Here is a 25691-nt window from a genome sequence, read left to right as displayed (position 1 = left end):
CCTAGCTAAAGCATAGTCGATGAACTAAAGATATATGATTTGGCTGTCCACCAAGTTTAATTTTAATTATAATCTAAATTAGGTTCACTTTTATTTTTAGAAATATAGTATGTGTGACTTAAAATATGACTATGTGGTTAGTTGTTGTATTTATCTTAGTTGAACAAGCCTTCAGTCTCAGTTCAACGAGCAGGAAAGACCATTAGCTCTAACATTTGAGCAGCCAGGCTCTGTAAAAAGTTCAGGTGGCGTGTGCTCGCAATTGGGTCGGGCCAGTGTATGGGTAGGCCCTTGACACCGCGGCTCCACCACCTGATCACTACTGCTCAGACTCTGGCTTCAAATTACATCACTAGCGCAAGATGGCAGCAATCGTATTATGATATTTTGGAAGTGGAGATGCGTCTTCCATCTTTATATAGACTACAGTCTATGGTTTGAATTCACAAATTCGGATCTCAAACACTTTTGTTTGTGCATTTGTAGTGGCGTGAACTTCTACTTGCTCTGTAGTATCTATACAAAGTAAGCCTATTTGGTGTGACATGGGTTTTTAAACCCCCCAAAAAGTTTCAGTCACGCTGTAAATCTGTCTTTGTATCATATGATCTTAGCTAAGGATACTGTACATACACATTTCTGTTCATGAACAAATGACTAAAAAGTACTATACAAATAGCAGTACAAGATACATAGCAAAATATATAGTTAAAACAGTTATCAGTTTATGGCTTGTCTGATTTTACATTCAAGCATAAACTGTTAACTATTTAAATCACGACCCATACATTCCAGTCCAAACAGTAGTCATCCACCTCCTTCTGTGACTCTCCATACTCAGACAGCAGTGGCAACAGCTACCAGTAGTCACGCTGCTGCTCCCAAAGGCAGCCATAAGGATTAGGAATAAAATCAACAGCTCCAATCCAAATACACAAACTCATTTTTGGGAGGCCAGGCTGGGAGACGGGACAAGTCTGGGGAGTCTCAGGAGCCAACTGGACCAGGGATGGGGGAGCTGTTTGTTGCGGGGAAGGGGGCTGGTAGCCAGTCCGGTTGGTAGAAGTGGATGTTGAAGGTCCGTGCCCAGTTGGCAAACACTGTCTTCTCCGTAATGAAGCGATGGTGGCTGCCGCCACGGCCTTGTTCATGGGAGAGGTACATGGCACACTCATCAGGACCTGAAGGCTCGTAGTAATGATAGGGCATGGAGGGATGGTGGAAAGACCTCGAGGAGGAGGATACAAAAGGGAAGGTGTGGGGAAAGAGAAAAAAGATCATACAACACTGCTGTGCCAACATCTGCTTATCAAGTCTACAGTAATACCATTCCCTAGTGCACACCATCATAGACTTAAAGCTGAGAGGAGCCAGAATAATCTCAGCACAGAGTTGAAATTTAATCTAATCTTTTGATGTCAGACTTATAACTGGATCCATCCTTCTTCCATCCTCCCATCCCACCCTCTACTCCTACAATAATACATGCGTAGTTAATATACTAAGCAGTTATAATCTATTCAAGTAGTGCTGAAATTCTTTAAGTTGGTACATACCTACAGAAGTCAGGAGCCACCATGCCATAAACATTAATGCTGTCACACAGCTCCAAAGCTATAGCCATGGTGAACCAGCCTGTGCTCAGCCATGAGTTGGATACCCTTCTGAGGATGAGATACACAGAATTACATACAAAAATGTTCACAATGTTTTATCGGACTGCATCTCAATGTTATGGAGTTCAAACCAGAATGAACAAGCATTTTGACCACTTTCCTGCAAACCACAGACGTTAACTTTTTCTACTCATGTTTAGTCACCGAGGTAAATAATGAAATACTTTTCCCGTTGTATTTAAATGAAAGAACAAATGATGTTCACTTGGACGTCGGTATATATTTGTTTAAGGAATGCAGTAGAATGGAATGCTATTGTGTAGTGAGAACAATCAGTGGGGATGTTTCTTGAGTCTGGACTATCCAGTGTCTCTCTGGAGATATCTCATCTGGCAGTCATGCCACTGCTGTCTGGGTTGATCCTGTTAGCTGGGGTGTCCTTTGCCAGGGCTGCTGCCAAGTTGAGTCTGTTTGGACCTGCAATTTGTCTCATCTCCAAATCCTAGTTTAGCTACTGTATATCTTCTTGCAAACTGTGTGAGCTTCTCTCACTGTCTTCCTATTGGCAGATAACAAAGCACCCCAAATACCATCTAACCTGTGCACAGTAGACTACCTGTCATGCATCTAGATATCTGAGCAGGTCACATTTGATCATCAATCAATCAATGCTGATTAATGATTTGGTATTCAAGCAGCTCTCTGTTCCATGTATAATACAATCAATCCAAACTGCAACATCTTCCATTTAATTTGAGCATTAGACCTATCCTAGTAAATGTCTTAGCACAGAGAGCTTAACTAACTGAACTACAAACACTGTAGGGATTTAGGTCAAAGCCATAGATGTCAGGTTTTAAGAGGATTTACTTTATGATATGAGGCTATGATAGTCCATTTGAAGCCTGGGTGATGCATTGTGAGATTTATAATCCCATAAATGCAACTGTATGGGTTGGATATTGAAATTCCTGGCCCTGTACAAATGTAAAAAAAGATATGTGTGTCTTCTTTATAGTACTTCAAATACTCCAAAGCATTGTGTAACTGTTGTCATTACATTGTGTATAATATTTGTCTACCTTTCTTAAGAATAATGTCATTATTGAAAGTTCATGTAAATTACATTAGTTAGTTATCCACTTTTTCATTTAGAACAAGTAAGAGTACTTTTATTTTGAAGTCTCAGCTTGAATTCAAGTAAGTCTTGTTGGGCTACTCTAAGTAAGACTTTGGCAAGCAAATAGCAAACAGGATATTATATGTGCCATTTAAAAAGTTTATGCTGGTCACAACATACTTCTGTTCTATGTGAACTTTTATAAGGAGGGAAGACCATTCCCTTTTGTAGCACTGCAGTCTACAAGGGGTTTTGTATGTCTGTATTTGACTTTGGTAAAATGTTTTTCCACGTGCTGTCCATGCTGTTGTTTTATGTTAAGATGACATGGTCCCTGTATTTTCTCAATACTGTGTGTTTGGTTTTCAAGCTGGATTTGGAGAAAAGAGCTGCCAAAAAGCCACTTGTGCCTGCCTGTGCTTCAAGGGAATAACACACTGTGCTCAAATCTTTGACTCCACCATAATTTAACTTATTCACTGAAACACAACTTAATTGACAAAAAACTAACAAAAACCCCCCAGAACTTTCAACTCGCCTATCTTTTCCAGTCTCCTTCTTGAAGAGCTCGTCAAACTTAGGCATTTTCAGACGAGAGACAATGAACACCTTGAGTTTCGGTAGCATCTTATTGACCAGGAGGAGGTTATTGTAAACTAGTCCTTTCCCGTCCTTTCTCATGCAGTTACTGGGCCCCCAGAAGAGAAACACGGTGTCCTGGCTGGAATTGAGCAGCTCCTGTTTGCTCAATAGCACTCTCTGCAGGCTGGAGTGCGCAATGACACGCAGGCTGGTTCGCCTGCCCACATCACGATGGTAGCCGGCCGTGGGGGCATCGTTCATGCGGATGACGCACTCTGTGCGGTCAATCTCGGCCCCCCTCTGGCTGCTTGTGAGGTGGCCTGAGCTGGTCACCAGAGCACAGCAGTTACAATGCATCCGTAGAGGCTGTTGGGGACACAAGAAAAAAACAAAAAAACTGTTGAAGGGTAAAGTGTGGCCAGGAGAGACAATTACTTCCTTTCAAATGGCATATTACCCTCCTGTACTATTACTTGTTATGTCAAACAAGTTTTGGTGTGTACTGTTGGATGCAGTATTATGTCTGATACAGTAGATTGCACCGAAAGTGCCAGGATGACATAATTCCTGCGGGTCGCAGTATGCAAGCCTGCATGTTCTTCTGGCTATTCAGACCCACAGCACTCTACACAGCAGAGGAAAGCTCCCCAATGATACAATTGCCGACCAATACAAATGATTATTATTACTGTAGGGTAGACGACCAGGTATCTGGACAAGGAGGAATGGTGAGTAGGAGGCAGGTAGTCTAGTACTTTAGTTATGTTTGATATTTTCACAATACACATTCACAATTCACACAGATTCTGGAGATTTGTAGAGTGCGAGGAGAGGCCTTTCATAGGAACTGTGCACTGATATGGAAAAATATGAAAATTGGTTCACAAATCAAAGAATAATACAATCAAAATGAAGGAAATGTATCCTCCCAGACATCAAACTCCAGAGCAAACCTATGGATGTGTGCAATTTCACAGGCAAGCTGGAAAAATGTACACGCTAAATTCTACTGCTCAATCAATACCGGAGCACAGAGAAGGCCATACAAAAGGGCAGCCCATCTCTTATACTAAAATACCTTTTCATGAATTATTCCAAGGTTTTCTGTCCAGGGCCATTGGCATTCATAGATGTGCTCTGGTTCTGGTACTCTGCTGGGCCGAGCAGGACCTTGGCTCAGCACACACATGCATGCAGGTGAGATAAGCAGCACAGCTGCCTATCTGCTTTCCTGCACTTCTATTAACAGATGTAGTTCCTATATGATCCAAGAAAGTAAGAAAAAGGGAAAGTTTGTCAGCATTGAGCCAAAAATAATGTAATTGTTTGTGCTCGGTCTATTGCGTGAAGATAAGCAATCCCTTTCATTCATTCAGTCATTTAGCAGACGCTCTTATCCAGAGCGACTTCATCATACCATAGTACATGCACTACAAGTCTCCCACTGCAGAATAAGAAAGTACTTTTTGATCATAGTGCCTTATCAAATTATACATCTGACAAATGGTCAAGAAATAATCAACGCTCCACCAAATAATACCATAATCCCATAATTTCATGCCTTGATATGAAAATAACTATATTCTCAGATTAAATTCCAATTTGATGTCTCAGATAATCTGATTCATCGAACTACCATTCCGTTGGACTTTATAATACAATTATAATATTACTGAAATTTAAAAAAATTGTTAAACTAATGCACAGTGCCCGTGATGCAGTCGGTGATTAAGATGTCAGTGAAACACACCAAAACAGATTACTTGAACTATAGATAGTGCACAGTGCCCGGGATGTTGTTGGTGACACCCACAGATTTCTGGAATTATAGATAGATGCCCATAATGCAGCTGGTGATGACAGTTCTTCTCAGTGGCTTTGGTACCTATATTTCTCAGATCACAATCGAAAATCTCTGTAATCTCTGAAGTACTTGTTTAACTTCATCTATTCTAATCACTTATGCACATCGTGAAATACATTTCTCACTATTTTAAACAAATTGCCAATGCTGTGGCACATTCATGCAAATAATTATGTCGCCTTCATTTGTCTACTGTTTCCTACGTAATAATTTGCTTATGTGATGTTGATCAAAACGTATTATATTGGTTTTCTGTTGAATTTTCTTATCACCACAAACATCTAGACATTTAGTACATTACAGAAGTCATTAGCCTACATGTAGCTACAATGGTTGAGCGAGTTGTCTGCTATGTTTACATTAACTTTAGTATTTTTTCCTTTGTGCTATGCGATGCTGTAAAATTGCATTTTCTGTATCGCCTTCGCATAAATAAGACACAACAACTGACCGGGGAGACTTAATTTGTACGAATATTGTCCGTGTTGTAATGCCAGTTTGTGGATCGCTATGTCCATGCCTCAAGAAACCTCCGAAAGACTTTCAACAGGCTTTTGAACAAGAGAGGTGGTGATCTGTGTAATTACTTTCTTCTTCAGCTCTCCTTGTTTTGGCAAGACTACTCCCATATTTTCTTAAATATTTTCCAACCACATACTTGCAAAGCTCCCAGTTATTACTGTGTAAATTGTCAGTTATAGCTTTGTTCCAAAAGTGTGTAATTAAATTTTGGATCTCCATCTTGACTACCTCATGTTGTAACACAGAGTTATTAAGCTTCCAGTAGGAAGCTCTGCAAAGGTTATTGTTAGAGGCAACACGTTTTGTATTGACATCTCTATGACAAATAAAATGACCAGAAGGGTCACAGTCGGGGTGCAAAATACTTCCATTGAAGTTATTCTTTAGAGTAATAACTCCAGCAGAGCGTTCAGAACCATGAGAGAGCCACACATCATTACCTCACTGAGATCTCCAGAAGTTGACGTCTTTAGCAACTGAATGAGACTCTTGAAAAAAACATAAATATGTTTTAAGCTGTTTGGCAAATAGAAATAATGCTTTGCGTTTTACATTATTTCTCAACCCCCTAGCATTGAGTGACACAATAGATAACGACAAAGTGAAATATAAAACAAAATAGGCTACTAAGAGGTAAACAACAATCGCAAATCGAGAAAGAATATAATGGAAACCAGCGTTGCATACCATATAGATATAAATGATTGAGTGAGAATAGATTACCATAACAATGCTTACTGCCAGAACAAGAAACAACAAAGAGTTTGTTCACTGCCTATATTGCAGGTAAAGAAAATCTGAAGTGAGAGAGCAAATGAAATGTCAAACGTCCAATATTCCAGAAAGCCTGTAGTTATAACGAAGGTTAAATCACCTTGGAACCGGGAGTGGGATCTGCTCACATCAAAGGTAGCTATCTAGGCAGTCTATGTTGACCACCAGGCACAGTCTATGACAGTCCTTGTGTTGGTTGGATCTGATAGGTCACGTGACAAGTGACATAGGAGAGTCTAGGGGGTAGACCTGTAGACCGGAGATGAGTGACCACATGTGTTAAGATGGTTATTGAATAGAGTTATAACACTGTTATTGAGTAAAGAGTACCAGAACTAAACATGCTGCTGCGCCCGGTTTATAATAAGGAACAAACATAACATGGTGTCAGACGAGGATATTTCGCCGGAAGAAGAAGTAGAGTTCTGCACGCTGCAAGGATTAGCAGGAGAGGCTAACGCTAGCAACAAGTGTCGGATCGTCAAAGAAAAGAGACGGAGAGGAAACATGGATAAGCTAAGTCCACCTACACCTATGTCGCTAACAGGAAATCTGGCTGATAACTGGAAAAGGTTTAAGCAGAGATTCAACATATATATGGCTGCAAGTGGATGTGGAGCGGAGGAAGACGATAAGGTAAAAGCGTCAATCTTGCTGCACGTGATAGGTGAAGATGCATTGGATATTTACAACAGTTTCCAACTCGACGATGATGCTAGCAAGTTTGAAGAGTACTTTGTGCCAAAACAGAACATTACATTTGAGAGATATAAGTTTTTCTCATGTGATCAAAAACAAGGAGTAGGTTTTGATCAGTATCTAGCTGAGTTGCACACACTGAGTAAGACGTGTGAATTTGGAAATTTGAAAGACTCGCTAGTTAGAGACAAGATCGTCTGTGGCATACCTGATAATGGACTAAGAGAAAGACTGTTGCGGGAGCAAAACTTGACATTGGACAAAACTATTAACATGTGTAGAGCAGCAGAAACCACACGTGCTCAAGCCAAAGAGCTGCGCAGGGATGAGACAGCAGTACATGCGATAAAAACAGGAGAACAGTACTCTAAGCATCCAAATAAATACAAGTCGCAAAGAGAGGCTAAAACAGACTTTAAATGTGGTAAATGTGGAGGGAGCCACAAACCAATGTCGTGTCCAGCATATGGCAAAGAGTGTCATAACTGCGGGAAGAAGAACCACTTCTCAAAATATTGCAAAGCGGAGGCCTTCAAGAAAAAGAAGGTACATGCAGTTGAAGAGGAAATTAAGGAGTTCTTTGTGGATGCAGTGCATATGAAGGAGGCTAAAGATGAAGAAGAATGGATAGTACCATTGACTGTTAACAGGACTATCATTCCATTCAAACTGGACACGGGAGCTTCAGTCAACCTCATATCTGTGAATGAGTATGAGAAACTCACTGTGAAAAGCAAAATATTCCCTGTGAAAACAAAAGTGAGTGGATACACGGGAGAAAAAGTGCCGGTCAAAGGAGGCTGCATCGCAACATTCGAACACCGCGGTAAGCAAATAAAAGCACTGCTGTTGATTGTTGATATGAGTGTCAAGCCAATATTGGGATTACAAGCATGCCAACGACTAAACCTTGTGAAGAGAGTCTTCGTAGTCTCATCTAAACCTTCTAATGACCATGACTCACTCATGGAGGAATACAGTGACTGTTTTGAGGGACTTGGATGTTTACCGGGGGAATACAAAATACAAGTTGATGAAAATGTGCCTCCAGTAGTTCATCCATGCAGAAAGATACCATTCAAGCTGAGAGGAAAACTCACAGAGGAGTTAACTAGAATGGAGAAACTAGGAGTGATAAAGAAAATAGATGAACCTACATCATGGGTCAGCTCCCTAGTCGCTGTGGAAAAGCCCAATGGAAAGCTGAGAACGTGTTTGGATCCAAGGGATCTTAACAAAGCAATCAAACGTGAACACTTTAAGTTGCCGACAAGGGAAGAGATCATGGCACAGTTTGCTGGGGCCAAGTGGTTCAGTAAACTGGACGCGTCGTCAGGGTTCTGGCAAATGAAGCTAGACGAGGAAAGCTCAAAGCTTTGTACTTTCAACACGCCAGAGGGAAGGTACAGGTTCTTACGTCTGCCATATGGGATCCTGTCAGCACCAGAAGTATACCACAAGAAAATACACATGATCTTTGAACACATCCCAGGAGTCGATACCATGATGGATGACATCATCGTGTGGGCGTCCAGCCGAGAAGAACACGATGAGCGACTGAGACAGGTGCTCGACCTGACACGGCAAGTAAACTTAAAACTTAACCCTTGTGCTGCCTTCGGGTCACATGACCCAAAGGTTCATAACGAACCATCGTTGTATTTAGACAATTTTACCCAATACAAAAACAAATAAAAATAATTTTCTTTTAACCTTCGCAATGTGGGGGGTCTGAGACAGCCCAACGGTTGAAAGAAAATGCTTCACTTTGTTTTTGTATGCGGTAAAGTTGTCGCAATACGACGGTGGGTCACAATGACTGATGGGTCAGAATGACCCGAAGATAACACAAGGGTTAACAAAGAAAAGTGCCTGTTTGGAGTTAAGTCATTGACATTTGTGGGGGATGTAGTCTCTGAGGCAGGGATTAGTCCAGACCCAAGGAAAACGTCAGCCATCGAGAACATGGAACGTCCTGAAAACAAGGATGACGTCAGAAGGTTTCTAGGTATGGTAACTTACCTTGCAAAGTTCATACCTCAGCTGTCAACAAAGTCAGCGCCACTCAGGTGTCTCCTGGAGGAAAAAAAATGAATGGACATGGTCACATGAACAGGAAGACTGCTTTAAAAACTTGAAGAGAATACTCACCAACGAGCCTGTGCTCAAGTTCTATGACCCGGAGAAAAGCACACGGATTACAGCTGACGCGTCACAGTACGGACTAGGGGCAGTACTGCTACAGCTGCATGACAAAGACTGGCAACCTGTTGCCTATGCGTCCAGAGCGTTGACATCAGCTGAAACTAGATATGCACAGATCGAGAAGGAGCTACTGGCCAGCACCTATGGATGTGAGCGATTCCATCAGTATGTATATGGACAAGCTTTTGAAGTGGAAACTGACCATAAGCCACTGGTGTCAATCATGTCAAAGCCACTCAATGACTGTCCTATGAGGATACAGCGCATGATGATACGGCTGCAAAAATACGACGTGACTATGAACTACACACCAGGCAAGTACATGTTCGCCGCTGACACGCTTTCACGCGCAGTTGACAAAAATGAAAGGACAGATGAAATGGGAACAGCACAAATAAAGGCTTATGTGGACATGATAGTGTCATCTCTACCGGTTTCTGAAGAGAGAAGAGAGCAGATCAGAAAAGAGACAGAGAAAGAACACAGCATGAGAACACTAAAAGAGACAATACTGAAAGGATGGCCTGAACAAAGACAAACATGTCCAGCTGCAATACAGGACTACTGGATGTGTCGAACAGAACTCACTGTTGTGGATGGCATCATATACAAAGGAAACAAGTTTGTCATTCCACCAACAATGCGAAAGGAAATGTTACAAAAGATACATGAAGGACATTTGGGAGAAGAAAAATGCAAGCGGAGGGCAAGAGAAGTTATGTATTGGCCAAGATTGAACACAGATATCAGCCATACTACGGCTTCTTGTGAAGTATGTCTCACATACAGACCCAAACAGCAGGCAGAGCCGCTGATGCCACACCCAGTGCCCAAATACCCATACTGCAAGGTTGGAGCTGACTTGTTTGATTGCAACGGAAAAAATCATATCGTGGTTACAGACTACTACTCTAACTATCCAGAAGTTGCAACATTACAGTCCACAACCAGCAGAGCCGTCATTGCTTTTCTGAAGACTGTTTTTGCGAGACACAGAGTCCCAAAGGAACTGTTTTCAGATAATGGACCACAGTTTTCAAGCTGCGAATTTGAAGCATTCGCTAAAGAGTGGGGTTTTAACCACCACACATCAAGCCCAAACTACCCAAGATCAAATGGACTTGCAGAAAGCTCAGTTAAGATCATCAAAGGAATAATGAAGAAAGCACACGATGGAAATGAGGATTTTCACAAAAGTTTGTTGATCTACAGGAGCGCGCCACTGCAAAATGGCCTGTCACCAGCCCAGATGTTGATGGGACATCGCCTTCGCACTAATCTGCCTATGCACGACAACCTGCTAAAACCAAAGGGAGCAGTAAAGGTCAGGAAAGCCAAAGAAGAGGAGAAGGTGAAGCAGAAGAAAAGGCATGACAAAAGTGCAAAACAGCTGCCTTACCTGAAGCCAGGGGACAGAGTCCGCCTTCTGGACTACTCGACAGGAATGTGGACACAGCAGGGACTTGTACAACAGGAGGTGGCACCTCGTTCTTACCTCATCCAGACAGATCGTGGATCAGCCCTGAGGAGAAATCGAGTGGACATCCGTCTACAAACCAACAGCTCAGAGACTGTCACAGAGCCACCGGAGGTGATAAATACCACTACGGGCAACAAAGACTGTCCGAGTTCCCTGAACACTACTGACTCTGGTCAAACCGTACCCAGTTCACCAGCTGTGAAAAACAGACCCAGCAGGATGCTTAAACCACCTGAGAGACTGATAGAATCCTGCTGAAGGAGTTATGGACTATGGGGGGAGAAAAAGATGTTTAAAAAATAATAAGAGGGGGAAAAGTCAATAAGTGAATGTTTATAGCTGTGGTTATGGCAGTATAATTTATGTTTGGTTTTGAATATTTTATACTGAGAAAACAAAGTTTGATGCTTGTAGTTAAGCTAAAGTATAACATAAACAAATGTGGTTTATTTGTTATGTGGTAATGCAGTTACTTGTTTTGAATGCATTTGTTTAGATAGAAAATGCTTAACTTATAAAGGAAGGGAGATGTGTTGATTGGATCTGATAGGTCACGTGACAAGTGACATAGGAGAGTCTAGGGGGTAGACCTGTAGACCGGAGATGAGTGACCACATGTGTTAAGATGGTTATTGAATAAAGAGTTATAACACTGTTATTGAGTAAAGAGTACCAGAACTAAACATGCTGCTGCGCCCGGTTTATAATAAGGAACAAACATAACAGTCCTCAAGGAGGAAGGTTGATTTCGGATCCGTTGATGAAGGCGCGCCCTCTGATGAAGTAGGCCGCTTTCCCTTCCTTTCGTGCTTTTTCCACAATTGGCCACAGTTTCTCTCTCCTCTCTCTGTCTGCTTTCGAGAGGTCTTCAGCAAATCGTAGATTGTTATTGCGTAAGAATGTAGATTTCTAGGCTGCTCTCCAAATGGCATCCCTATAGGACGGCGATGTGAACTGGAGAATGACACCTCTAGGCTTGGAGTCAACCTGCCGTCTCGTGCCAAGGCGATGTACAGTGTCGACAACATCCGCTAGCTTAGACTTCTCCGCAGGTAGGATAACTTGGCAGACTTTGATTGTCTCTTGCCGCACGTTCTCCCCATCAGCTTTGGGAACTCCATACAGTTTCAGGTTCCACCGTCTGGAGTATCTTTCAAGTTCCGCGATTCTTCTTTGGCACAAGTCCACCTTTCCCTCCTCCACTTTGACACGCTTTTCGATGTGGGCTACCTTTAACTTAACATCCTTGATTTCCAAGCATACAAAGTCAACAGGTTTTTTTAGCCCTCGATTTTCATTGCGTTGTCGCCAACCATTTTCTCTATGGAATCGGACCTTGCATTGATTAGCCTGGAAAGAGTGGCGATAACATCATCATTGGCAGTGATGGCCTAGTTCAAACATGCCTTTCTTGGAAGCTGAAGGTTTGCTGGGGGTTATAGGCAAAGAATGAAAATCTTCATCTGACACGGCAAGTGGCATAGAGTCTGTCAGCCCAGTATAGTCGTGGCAGTTGTCAATTAACCCTTGTGTTATCTTCGGGTCATTCTGACCCATCAGTCATTGTGACCCACCGTCGTATTGCGACAGATTTACCGCATACAAAGACAAAGTGAAGCATTTTCTTTTAACCGTTGGGCTGTCTCAGACCCCCCACATTGCAAAGGTTAAAAGAAAATTATTTTAATTTGTTTTTGTATTGGGTAAAATTGGGTAAACACAACGATGGTTCGTTATGAAACTTTGGGTCATGTGACCCGAAGGCAGCACGAGGGTTAAAGCATTTGCTACCAGTGTAGCGACATTGGGTGATGTGTGTGTGAAAACCGTGAAACTCACTCTTCAGGTATGTAGCAGGCCACCCGCGTCAACGAAAAGCTAGCTTTTCTTTGGCGTAGTTGGTAGTGGTCGCGCTTGGCAAGTCAGAGGTCGAGCGTTCGAATCACGCGAGTGGCGAATGATACCTTGTTGTGACGGAGCGTGGCTACATCTGTACATACTGTCACAGATGCTTGAGCATTGCTAGCCGGATTTAGCCACAAGATTTCTCTTTCTGTCAGCACGCTGTGACATTTTGGGAAATATAATTTTAAAACATCAAAAACCCAGTGTTTTAGCAAGAAAAGTATTTCAATCAGGAGAGACCTGGGATGAGTGAAAGATGTTTATTACAGAATAATAAATGTACTATGGTGTTTGGAGCTTGAACCCCACTGGGAATTATATAGATCAACGGGCACCTGCCCAACGCCCGAAGAAGAATCCCCCACGGAGTCCAGACACTGGTGGCGGCAGCCGACGACCAATCGAGCTGAAGACTGAGACAGGAACCGGATGGCGACGGGGTGGTGGAGGGTCGCGCACGACCGCCCGACCAGGGAACGGGGGAAGGTAGGGCGTTCTTAGCGGGGGGAGTGAGTAGTGTACACTACGATTAAGCCCGAGTGCAGGGATTGGTCTTGCCTAACTGAACTTGCGCAAGCTTCATTAGTTTGGTAGTAAAAAAAAAAGATATTTTCATTATCTTTCAAAAGTTGGTATGCAGAGCTTGGCAGGAAGCGTGCGTTCAAGCGGCCATCTTGGACCAACCCCAAGGAGGCTAAAGTGGTAGGAATAGTGCATGTCCATGATTGCAGGGCTGCCAACTTCTCCAAAACCCTTGGCGTGAGATTTGGTATTAGATTTTTATATAGATTTTCGCGAGCTTCACTACCCCCCCCCCCCCCCCCCCCCCCGTTTACACGGCTGTTTGCGTGTCAATGATGCTTCACTCCGTTAACCTGCGCCTCGTCCATTACCGTTTACAACGTTAGGTTGGCGTTTCCTTTTCAGCGTGAGATATACAATGTGTGGCGCAAGCCCCCACCCCTCGCCCCTCGGCTAGGGGGTGGGCCCCGGTGGATGTAGGTGGTATTGCATTTCTTGTTAGACTTCCGGCTCTTCCCGTCGTTTTAATTCTATTAACTCCAGTCAACATTTACAAAACTATCTCCCCCAATAATTTTTGTTCGATTCTCGAACCTGGGTCATACTACTAGCTTTTTCATAAAATAATTTTTCCTGATTTTTGCTAAATTTGAAAACAATCCGAAATGGGTAAACTAGCACCCCATTTATTTGCTTACATCAATAAAAGTTGCCTGCAAATGTGCTCGCGGATACTAACAGGGCACGAGCACAAAAGTTCCCATTGGCCGATAGCCGATTTACCTGGAGCTGAATGAGCCATATTGAATGAGCACAGGGAGAAATGGCTTGAGTTGCCTGCCCTGTTGTAGCAAGTTTAGCAAATGGTTGTCACACAAACATGAAATGTTGTTAATATAGTTTATTCCCGTTATTTTAAAACAGATTTGATTTTTCTGTCAAGAACGTTTTTACGTTCATGACATGATGGCAAATATTACATTATGTTAAGCGTGAGAATATTGTTGACGTCTATCTGGAGCAAAGACGAAGATTAATACTTTAACTGATAACCACAACCAGAAATGATATAAATATGATTAGTCTTGCCTACATTTATATTTAGTCATTTAGCAGAAGCTTTTGTTAAACACACCCATTATTCTTTTTTTTAATCGTGTCATCAAGCCAGACTGCTTTTGTGGGACAATGAAGGTCCTCAGTGACTGTTTCACCCCCACTTATATCTGATGGAAACGTCATAGGCCTAGTTCTGTTAATATGCCCCTTTCAAAGGCAAATATTAAATAGAGTATATTTTAGACACACTTCTCAAGCTTTTATTTATTACATTATTTCCAAGTCTTGTTAGATCACGTTATATCCATTAATAGGCGTTTGGTTTTGTAGAACATATAAAACACAGGCCACATTTCTACACTGATATGTAAATTTAAGGCAGTGTGAATTTCTTGGCATTTCGTTTGAAAATACAGTTGACAGTAAGCTATGGTAAGTCTGCATTATGTAAGATTTCTGTTACCAAAATAGCAAAAAAGCTTTCTTTGCCTGGCGAGAACAACGACGGAGCTAGGTGTTCATGTTAACAGTTTATTTAATCCGATACAATGCGTTGGAAATCATACTCAAATCACAAGAAAAAAAGCAACATATGTGATGAGTTCCATCTAGAATAGCCCTATATTTAGCCCTATAGCCTATTTCTAACAACCAAGTGAAAGGAATACTATACAATGACAGCATACATTTACGTAAAGTTTGCATCATGTCTCTGATCGGACTTGTACCCCATTCTGCCACTGCAATGCCTTAGCTCACACGCTCGCAACCATATAAATCTATGCTCGCCACTGGCTATCGCAAAGTATGACGTGTACAGCTAGTTGCAAGCGTGCACGAGGTCTCGGAGCTAGGGAAAAAAAGAGCCACTGTTTAAAGCTAGACCGGAAGAGGAAAGATGGCACGGTCCAGTTTTGCGCTCTCGCTTGCCTCAATGCGCCACTGAGCACTTTTTCATAGAAATGAATGGGGACGCCATCTTGGAAGACAAAAGTTGCTTCCTCTAATTCAGGGGTCGGCAACCCAAAATGTTGAAAGAGCCATATTGGACCAAAAAAAACAAAAAACATATGTCTGGAGCCGCAAAAAAAATAAAAGCCTTATATATGCCTTATAATGAAGGCAACACACGCTGTGTTAGCTATATTACTATCAAAATGTTAAGTAGGCTACAAATACATAATGAGCATTCATGCAATCGCACTTTTTCTCTCACTCCCAACTGGGTACTCGGCTGCAAATGTAGCATGCCTTCCCTGGAAATGTCTGTTACTCTTTTTGTTATTTGACAACTTCTCATTACAAAGCAAACATGCAGGCAATCCTTCCGCATTGGCAATGAAAGCAAATGATTCGGTCCAAAAAATGTTGAATCCTCTGTTCTCCTCAGCTATCTTTCTCTTTTTCCCTTTGGGATCCATGGCCCATGACACACCCGCCGGTTTGTTTGCAACAGCCACCTGTCTGGCATTACGCCGAGCTGAAAGAAACGTGTGTCGCAGGCTATGACGTAAATCTTCGTTGACAGAAATGTTGAAATAAAATATTTATTATACACATACACATTTTGCTGTAAAAATGTGTATAATAAATATTTTTTCAACATTTCTGTTTTAATAATTAAAACAAAAAATATGTTCACACCATCTTTTTCCATTTTCATATTTTTGAAAATGCGTTAAAGAGCCGCATGCGGCTCTTTAGCGCAACGGTTAGTCAACGGTTGCCGACCCCTGCTCTAGTTATATTAACTCTATGGTGTGGCGTGAGAGCGTGAGAAATGGTTGAAATGCGTGTGTCACACGGCGAAACCGTGAGAGTTGGCAGCTCTGATGATGCAGCTGGTGATTATAATGTACATTATAATCACCAGCTGTAGTTGATTTGGTGTTTAAAGTTTGTGCACATTTGCAATGTGCAGGCAATTCTGACATCATTAAACACATTAATTATTTTACCAAATTCACTGATCTACTGAAAGTATCCACTTTAGATTGTTGTTCTGTTAGCTAGCCAGCATTTCATCCATAAAGAAACCCCTTTGAAAGCAGCTGATTCAATGTTATGCCAGCAGTCAGCACTAATACCTGTCCATATCGGCTGTAAAACGAAACAAATGTCCCTATTTTCCTTACTACGAACTCCGGTGCGTTTAGCGTTTAGTTTCATTTCATTGCGAATGCCTTTGTGAATCGCATTCGTTCATTAACTAAACAAAAATCACACAAGTTATCACAAAGCTTCCGATACAGCCTCCTAGTGCACGTGATAGTGAAGCGTATGGTGAAAGCTGAACATGGCCGAAAAAGACTGGCGACAATTTTTTTCATGGCAATGTCGAAATGCTTATCCAAACAATGTCGATCGCGGCACTGCACTCTGTTGGATTATAACAAGGACACTTGAAAAATACGAATTTTGCAGATTGTGCTGTTCTCGAGATATTCGTTGGAAACTTGCTGCCCTAAAGTCCATGCAGAAATAGAGACTTTATCACACCTCATGTTGAAAGAGAAAATGAAATGTAATGAAATGAAATGAATGTATCTGAAAGACTTTCACAAACAGCATTCATCAGAAATATATCATGATAAAATAACGGTTGATCCAACAAAGGAAATGATTTGTTATACCAGAACAAGAAGGAGCGTGCAGGGGTGTTTACTGCATCAACTTCTAGGTAATTTCACAGACTTTGAAGGCCAGATAAAATGGGAATTTGCGCATGTCCGCTGCTTTTCCATGCATTTAGAACCTGACTGATATTGTGTTCTCTGTGATCAATCATCCCTTACCCAGTCCAAGCATACCAACTCTCCTGAATTAACATTGTGTTTACCAGAGATTTAGGATGAACCCAACATCCTGACACATGGTAAACTAGATTAGCTGAGTCAAAATGAACAATCAAAGGATTTAAGTACTACCAGCAGCAGTAATAGCAAAAGAATAAACAAAGATTATTAAAAGTACAGCTCCAGCTCTAACCCAGGCAATTAGTCCAAACTGACTGAACCACACTGACTCCATACTGATTTGTATCAGCCTTTTATGCTCTCCCCCAAAGAGGGACTCTCAATCATACTGCTTTCAGAGCAAGGTCATTCTATTCAACTTCTTCTAAGGAACACAACTGCACTAATGACATTCCACCAATATTTGGGACAGATTTGTATCCAGTCCTTTTCACTTTTCTTTCTCTTTAATATGACATCAGGGAAAAGGACAATCATATTGAGATGAGGGTGGCTTAGAGGCCCCTGGCTAAGAACACAATCTTCTAAAAAACCTCCAGGCAGGTTTTTACTTTCCACGAGAGAGTGAACAGCTGTCCCTCACAATGAGGATGAAGAAATGTTTTTGGACTACTGAAGAATGTATCGCTAAAAGTTATCAGTGGGGAGGATGGAGGGGGCTGCGCTTCTTAATGGTATTCTGAAGGTGACACCAGAGGTGGATTTAGTGCCTCTCGAAGTTAATTGCAAATGGATGTTCCACACAAATGTAGCCCAGCTTGGAATTATACATGCACAATGACCATGACTTTTGACAGACTGTGCTCTATAGTGTTGCTTATGACAAAAAGCTTCTTCATAGAGCATCTTACAACAAAATAGGCTTACTCTTATCTTGAGAGAACCATGTAATCTCAGAATCTGATTACATTAACTAGGAAAGGTTTCAAAACACTGATCAGCTTTCAGACCTGGAATAATAAGTAATAACACAAACACATACATACACACACACACGCAGGTTTTGTTATTAGGGTTTATAAAGGGCAGTGAGATTGATGCTGCTGACTACTTTACAAAGGTCAACATTTTTTACTGGAATCTGCAAAGCATCTGAGGTGAAGAGGCAAGGTAGAAGAGGGGGGTGGGTGTTTAAATGAGTGAGTGAGTGACTGCAACTCTAATTAATTTAGAAGGGAAGCCATCACAAAAAAAAACACAACCAACTGGTAACTGGCGAGTTCACAATATTTGCTATTTGTGTTGCTGGGCAAAATCCCAAGGTTTGAGTTTAATTGTGAAAACTGAAATATTATGGTACAGCAAGGGCTAGGGTTGGGACTAGGGTTAAGAAAAGCAAATACATTTGAAACAGAACAGTCCTTTACTAGGAAGCAAAAGTAGGTCTTTCACTTCACTCATCCTTAAACACACATTTGGGTCCTCTTACTGTCTGTAACTGCCACATACAGTACACTGTAAGGTATTTATAGCCTTGAAACACCAACCAAGTCTGTCTACAGTATGCACTTTAACGCAGTAAGGTTATTTGTATACATGCATTTTCATTGCTTGGATAGATGGATGGAATTTGTGTAAAGACCACATTAATCATGAAGCAGAAACCAAGTAGCTTAGTTGGCCATGATAGTAATGGTTAACTGTTATTTAAATCCTACCTTTCACTAACACTTCCAATAATTCCACAAAAAGAACAACTGATCGAGCAACAAGTTTGGATTGAATCCTTTTTTCAAACGTTGTCAACTCCATTGTCCAAAACACAATGTTGTTTGGCTCATTGCTTCATAATCCTTTCCACCAAAATGATGGATTGTGTAGCCCTATCCTCATCCTTACAAGGCAATCTATAAAAATGAACATATTTGTGAATCTTCTACTACTACTACTAAAGCATACCTCTGAGAAAACCAACCACATTGAGGGCACAATGACCAGCCCTTACCCTGACAGTTTGGTAGGATACATGTGAGCTTGTTTAATGGTTGAGATACAAGATACCAGGATTAAAGGTTTTCTGGAAATTGGCATGGGATGTTGGCTAATATTTGTACAGTTATAATGGAGGAAGCATTCATCTACTTATGGGTGAGAGGCTTGTGGTAGAAATAAAATAGTTCTTACATGAAACTGCAGTCATCTAGTCTTATTTAGTCAACAGTGTGGTCAGCTCAAAGTTAAATGTTTTTGCGTAATTGGAAAGTATGTATTTAGCTTGAATGATCTTGGGTGGGGTGGTTCAGGAGGTACAGAGGGTCATCCAGTGGTTGGCTGTAACCGCAAGTTGCGGCAGTAACCACAAGATTGGCGGTTTGATCCTTGACTTCTCCTAGCCATGTGTCAAAGTGTCCTTGAGCAAGACACTGAACCCCAAGTTGCTCCTGATGGGCAGGACAGCACCTTGCATGGCAGCTCCGCTGGTGTGTGTGAATGAAAGGCAAATATGTAAAGAGCTTTGTGTGCTGCTAAAGTACAAAAAGGTGCTACTTAAATGCAGTCCATTTACCATTTTATCCATCCTGCAAAGTTTCTCTGCTTTTATGGAAGACATTACCATGATAATTCTTAAAGGCAGGGTAGATAAGTTTTTCAAACCTAGCCATTTTGGCTTGAGTTCGAAAGGATTCCAACCAAAACCAGTCTATCTTCCTAAAGTACATATTTCATGGCATAACCATCAATTATGAATTAGAAACAGAGTTAACTACATGAGACTTTTGATACGGGTTCATCCTGTGTGTTAGTACTAAAGATATTATTGCAGTTCCACAGAAGATTGGGAGTCAGGTGGCTGAGCGGTTAGGGAATCGGGCTAGTAATCTGAAGGTTGCCAGTTCGATTCCCGGCCGTGCCAAATGACGTTGTGTCCTTGGGCAAGGCACTTCACCCTACTTGCTTCGGGGGAATGTCCCTGTACTTACTGTAAGTCGCTCTGGATAAGAGCGTCTGCTAAATGTAAGAAGACAACATAGTCCAGACCAAAGAACATAAAACTGATGAGATGTACTATCCTATTAGTGTGTTTCTATAGCAACAGTATATTGAAATGACCTGAAACTGCACTCAATGTAGGTAAATTAAATTCATTGTGAACATGGCCGCAAACCAAGTATGTATCCAAAGAAAAGAGACGTGAGGCAAAATAGAAGAGAGAGAGAAAGATAGAGAAATGGATGGAGAGGCGAACAAACAGACAGTCAGACAAACTAATTGTTCCCCCATTGAGATTATTGGGCATCATCATTTAAGGCAGTATCAGTATCTGCACACCAGTGGATATCTTTCTTGGTCAAATAGCTATGTAGAGAACATAATGGTTTTATTACAAATGTAAAACATATTGCATTCAATATAACTCATTTAAGTCATTGTGCCTTTTCCACAGATTATAATGTTCAAAGGCACTAAAATGAGACAAACTAATATGAGATTAAAATTACTGAAACATGCAAGACATTTTACAATTTTACAATACTGATCTACAATGATTTTTGAAATGAGAAAACAAATAGGAAAACTCTTCTTAGCTTTCTTTACAATATTTACGAATGTCCTAGACGTGTGTTGTGACTTACCTTCTGGTCGTTAATGTTAGTGTATCCCTCTAGGAGTGATGACAAACGTCTTTGAGTCTTTTTCTGTGTTTTCCCGAGCTTCTTGTTCGGCGGTCCAGCAGCAGCATCCGACTGGAACGGTGATGTGCGGGTGAATCTGAGGTTATAAACCATGATACTGGTGCCCATGGTAATAATGATGATACCGATAACTCCATGTCGCTGGAAAACAAAATACTAGTTGAAGTTTATTTGTATTGCAATTAGTGTGAGCGAGAATAAATGTTAACGCAAATGTAGGCTATTCACTGGCTAAAGTTGACTAAGCAACCGACTCGGAATCGCTGACAATTAGGATAAGCGTGATTCATGGTTCAATATGACCACGGTCTACATTGTTACATTTAAAAAATCTGTATATTGTAACACCACATATCGAATATTAAACCAACTAAAGCCATTAGGCCACGAGCTCATAGAATATCTGTAACAGCAGCCTATTTCTCGGGAGTTTTAAAATAGTTACCACTCGCGTCTTCATTTTGCATTCAATGAGTAGACAACACGTCACTTTGCACGCTCAATAAAGGCAGACCAATCACGCATCAAATTAGCTTTTCCAAACTGCGAAAGAAGCAACAATTGATTTTCTACTGGTAGTATATTACAACTAAAGCAGGCGCATCCGATCTACGATAGATCCTACTAGTAGGCTGTATGACGATAGACGCGTATCTATAGTTTCCATGGTCTTAATGAGCGCAGTTGCATATCTGATGTAATTCCCACTTATTAGAGTTTGAGGGTCTCTTATTAAGCTTGTAATAATATCAACTAGTCAAACCAGGTAAAATATATTGTTTTCGTATCATGATAGTCAACGGAATCTAACTTTAGATTTGACATCCATTGACTAAGGTGTCGTGAATACAAATGCATTGCCTTTTTCTAATTAGCTAGTGCCAATGTAACCTACGTGCTTGTTTTGGGATTTGGCTGACATTAGGTTCTACTATTTATCTGCATGCACACAGGGTTTCCTGTGCACTCCACCACAGACACTGGTACCCCCATGTGAAGCAGAGATACCATCTCCTCATCTAAAAACGGCAACCAGAGCACCAGAGCCCCTCACAGGAAAGTAGATTTGCTGGAAGCTATGATCTAGACTGAAGGTGCTGGGAAATGGGAATCAGTCTTTTTATAGCCGACCTCTAATTTCATTTAGTCTCCTCCTTTACATTTGAATCTGGCTTTCATTTCCTGGTGAAAAACAAACATTGTTCGGTGAGTCTCTCTCTTAGAAGTTGGAACATATAATACGCAAAAGCTGGAGGGAATTGATAAACAAAGCAATTTTCTCCCAAGACACTACACATCTTTCAGCATATTTGTGCAAAACCAGGACAGGTGAGAGGAAATCCTTGAGATAAACATTCAAGAAATGCCTTTAATAATTTCCCAGATACTTTTTGATCCATTGTCTAATTACTTAGGTTAACTTGGGACTGATATAATAATGATTGATTTACACATTTGAAACAGTATCAGAATATGATTGATATCTTGTTACAATTATAATTAATTGTACGGTAATTATAATAACTACCCATGGATTAAAGGAATATCTTGAGAGGTCAGTCAATTAAACCAATTTAATCAGTCTGTCAATCGGTCCCATGGTTTGGATCCAAGGTCACTTTAAACTGTATCACACTGGGAAGTATATTTTGGGGGTTTATTGATCTCATATGGATTCCATCCCAAGCTCTTATTTCCACTGGGCTTTTCTTAATGGGGTTAGTGAGGTTAGAGTGCTCTGTCAGTTAAGAGTATCCCGTTTCTCTTGGACCTCTTTTTTTTCAGGATACATTATGTTGTAGCCAGATGAGACTTTTTTCCACGAGACAAGATGGTTTCTCTATTAGTTTCAAAAGGGTGACATATATTGTTTAATGGCAATCCCTTGTTCAAATAGTATCTCAATATATCATTCACATTCTGAATTTTAGGGCAGGGGAGGGTGGTTGGAGTATCAGTGTTACTCCAGACAGTGGTGGCCAAATCTCCTCTTGCTGTATGTGTGCAATGCATTGGAGAAGAGTATAATGAATTGCATAATGCTTTGGGGCTGAAACTCCCTTCCTGCAGCTTCCTTGGAAGATTTCTCTCACTGTTCTTTGAATCCTCTTCTGTCCTGATGACAATGGGTTTTAAATTCATATTGGGTGACTTGACAGTGTCTGATGTCCCCCATTATTTAATATGATGTGCATGTCATTGAATTGCTAGCATCTCCAGTCTGTTACATGGATCTTAATTAAGACTATCTAAGATAGTCAGAGCTAGCCAGGTAGTGCTTCAATCTAGCAAAATGAACCATCATCTCTTTGTTTATGTTGATGAAGATTGGTATTCTGGAACCTTGTTCGAAGGCTTTTTCATCTCAGAATGGGTTTTGTGTGGAGACAGATGCAGTTAGAACCAACAATGCCGTGAGTTTAAATGTAAAACTCCCTTTAAAATATTTCCTGTTGGGAAAATAAATGAGAACATTTGTTTGCCTGCTCTAAGGATTAGTTTAGAAATGTATTAAAATGACACACAGAGAATATTCCTTTTGTGACTTTGCTGGTGTGAGGACTATATTGTTATACTTCAGTGATTGCCACAGGCACCACACAGTTTGGAGATGTGTTGCATCTCATAACATAACTCATGGGAGTACAATGACAGAAGGGAGAAAGAAATCATAGCAAAACTTTGTCATTACTGTAACTTGACTCTGCTTTCCAAAGGAGTGACAGACGGCTGGCTACCCGTTCTTTGCCAGACACAATGCAGGAGAGGACTAGACAGCTCTGCTTGCATCTGTTTTATAGAAATGTGACCAGATGATCATTACACAGGAACAAAGCAAGACAAAAAAGCAGAATGTTAATGTATTCTGGACAGATGCTAAGCAGGGGCTTTGATTCTGGGTCTTTGTGGGTTTAATATCTACCACTAATGCAGACCTAACCAGAGCAGCAGGTGTTGCAGATAATAATGTTGCAAATATCTGGAGAATGTCCCCTGTACTGTGTGTTTTAGCCTCTATACCCTCAATGAAATTTATCTAAAGAAGCATTTGTGAAATCTCGTTCTGATTTCTGTGATGGTTTACTAAAACTGAAGCAATCAGTTATTGACAAAAAAAGATCTTCAGTATGCACATGCTCATGTATATGTAGGGGGTTTAATTATCAGCCAAACAACCAAAACTATTTCCCTAGGTTTAAAGGAAGAGGGGAAACTGAACAATGTAACCAAATAATGCCAATACCAATGGAATTACAGTTATTTGAGTTTATGGGTTAAATCATTACATTTTAGTCATTTAGCAGATGCTCTTATCCAGAGCGACTTACAGTAAGTACAGGGACATTCCCCTGAGGCAAGTAGGGTGAAGTGCCTTGCCCAAGGACACAACGTCATTTGACACAGCTGGGAATCAAACTGGCAACCTTCAGATTACTAGCCCTATTCCCTAACCGCTCAGCCACCTGGGAGCTGTTAGGGAGCAAGAATTGTCAAAGGAAGGTTAAATTAATTATATATTTAATAACATTGCAAATGAATGAAATCAATTACAAGGCAAACATGTTACAAAATGAAGGTTTTAAATCTTACCTGCTCTACCATGATTATTGTATATCAGAGAGAGAAAGAGTAGGACAGCTGAGCTGAGGAGAAGCCCTCAGGTGATCAAGAATCCACAGAACAATGATGTACAATTCCCTTTATACCCAAGAACAACCAATCAGACCACATATTGACCCTTATTTATCAACATATGACTAGCAATGCTACAGTAAGTTACACAATGAGGTGTGAGACCCATCAAGGAGAGACTGTCCAGCAACTCCAGATTTTGGAATATGAAAAGTGGGGGTAGGATGACACCCAGTCTTACACATACATTTAAATGGATTAATTTATGCAAGTCTAGACCGTTTTTTTTGTATAATAAAAGGCACCAGTAGAAAATTGTGACTGTTTCCTCCTCTTCCATTGTTTCTCCTCTACATGAGTTAATTTAGCAATGATTTTATGTGACGGTTTTATCCAAAGTAGCATACAAATCGAAGGAGACCACTGAGCTGTACTTATCACCACAGGTATGTGAGGCATTACATACATTAGCTCAGTGTAGACTGGTAATTACCATAACTTCCCAAATATGAAGTTAGTATTTTATAAAGTTAAATATCTCAGTCCCCCTTTACCTGTGAACATTCTGAGCTTCATAAGACAGATGACATAGTCTTTGAAACTTGTAATTCCTTCCCTCCTGTAGTTCTTGACTATGACATTCAGTGCTAGTGGGCTTGAGCCAAAGCCTGTTGAAAACAACAAAACACATAAGAAAATCAAAACTTACCCTAACCATTTCAGTACACATAAAAATATTAATTCAGAATACTATAAGATTCACTTACAAAATGTGCAGCCCTCTGAATATGTCAACAAAAACAACACAGCCCGTGTGTGCACTCACCCATAGAAGAGATGGACTCTCTCACTCTTGTTATGGTGACATTGCAAGAAGTTTAGCTTCAACATATTCAGTGATTGATAAAGCTAGTCAAACTCATTGAATCACATCCATCCTGACACGTCTCTGCTGCTATATCTGGCCACATCCCAAGTTGAAAAAGCGCTGTGAAGCACAATGAACAAAGTAAGATAACCAGCACTTCTTCAGCAGTCAGTTCCAAGTAGATGGTTACTAGCTAGATACTCATGCCATTGTGGCAAATGCGTGTAGAAAGGATACATCCATCATAGTATTCTGCAGACCAACATTCTGCAGTCCTCCTGGCTGTAAACTGTGAGTGAAGATAAGCCAGTCACTGAATCATTGGACCCATACAATGACCCACAACTAATGACCATCATGAACACCTAGAGAGTGTACTTACTGATATCAGTAGCACTGATACCAGACTGAGTCAGTCAACTTCAGCCTTAATCTGCACATCCTGTGCATA

General features: G+C 40.9%; 1 protein-coding gene across 2 annotated transcripts; it reads right to left on the bottom strand.

Annotated features, from left to right (window-relative positions):
• Nucleotides 1-621: 621 nt before the first annotated feature.
• st6galnac5b (ST6 (alpha-N-acetyl-neuraminyl-2,3-beta-galactosyl-1,3)-N-acetylgalactosaminide alpha-2,6-sialyltransferase 5b) lies at nt 622-25003 on the bottom strand. Of its 2 annotated transcripts, XM_062452846.1 has the most exons (5): nt 21185-21279; nt 20680-20880; nt 3275-3684; nt 1557-1664; nt 622-1228 (listed from the first exon to the last, which is right to left on the bottom strand). In XM_062452846.1, the coding sequence occupies exons 1-5, from the start codon at nt 21197-21199 to the stop codon at nt 988-990; spliced, it is 975 nt and encodes a 324-aa protein (XP_062308830.1). In that variant the 5' UTR covers nt 21200-21279; the 3' UTR covers nt 622-987. The 2 variants fall into 2 exon arrangements, with proteins under 2 accessions (XP_062308830.1, XP_062308829.1); XM_062452845.1 differs by lacking the exons at nt 622-1228; nt 1557-1664; nt 21185-21279 and adding an exon at nt 24927-25003 and having other exon boundaries at nt 2812-3684.
• Nucleotides 25004-25691: the final 688 nt, after the last annotated feature.

This window comes from Osmerus eperlanus, chromosome 26, assembly GCF_963692335.1.
Source record: "Osmerus eperlanus chromosome 26, fOsmEpe2.1, whole genome shotgun sequence".
Classification (NCBI taxonomy): Eukaryota; Metazoa; Chordata; class Actinopteri; order Osmeriformes; family Osmeridae; genus Osmerus; species Osmerus eperlanus.
The sequence above is the reverse complement of the archived record's forward strand: the minus strand, read 5'-3'. Positions and strand labels throughout refer to the sequence as shown.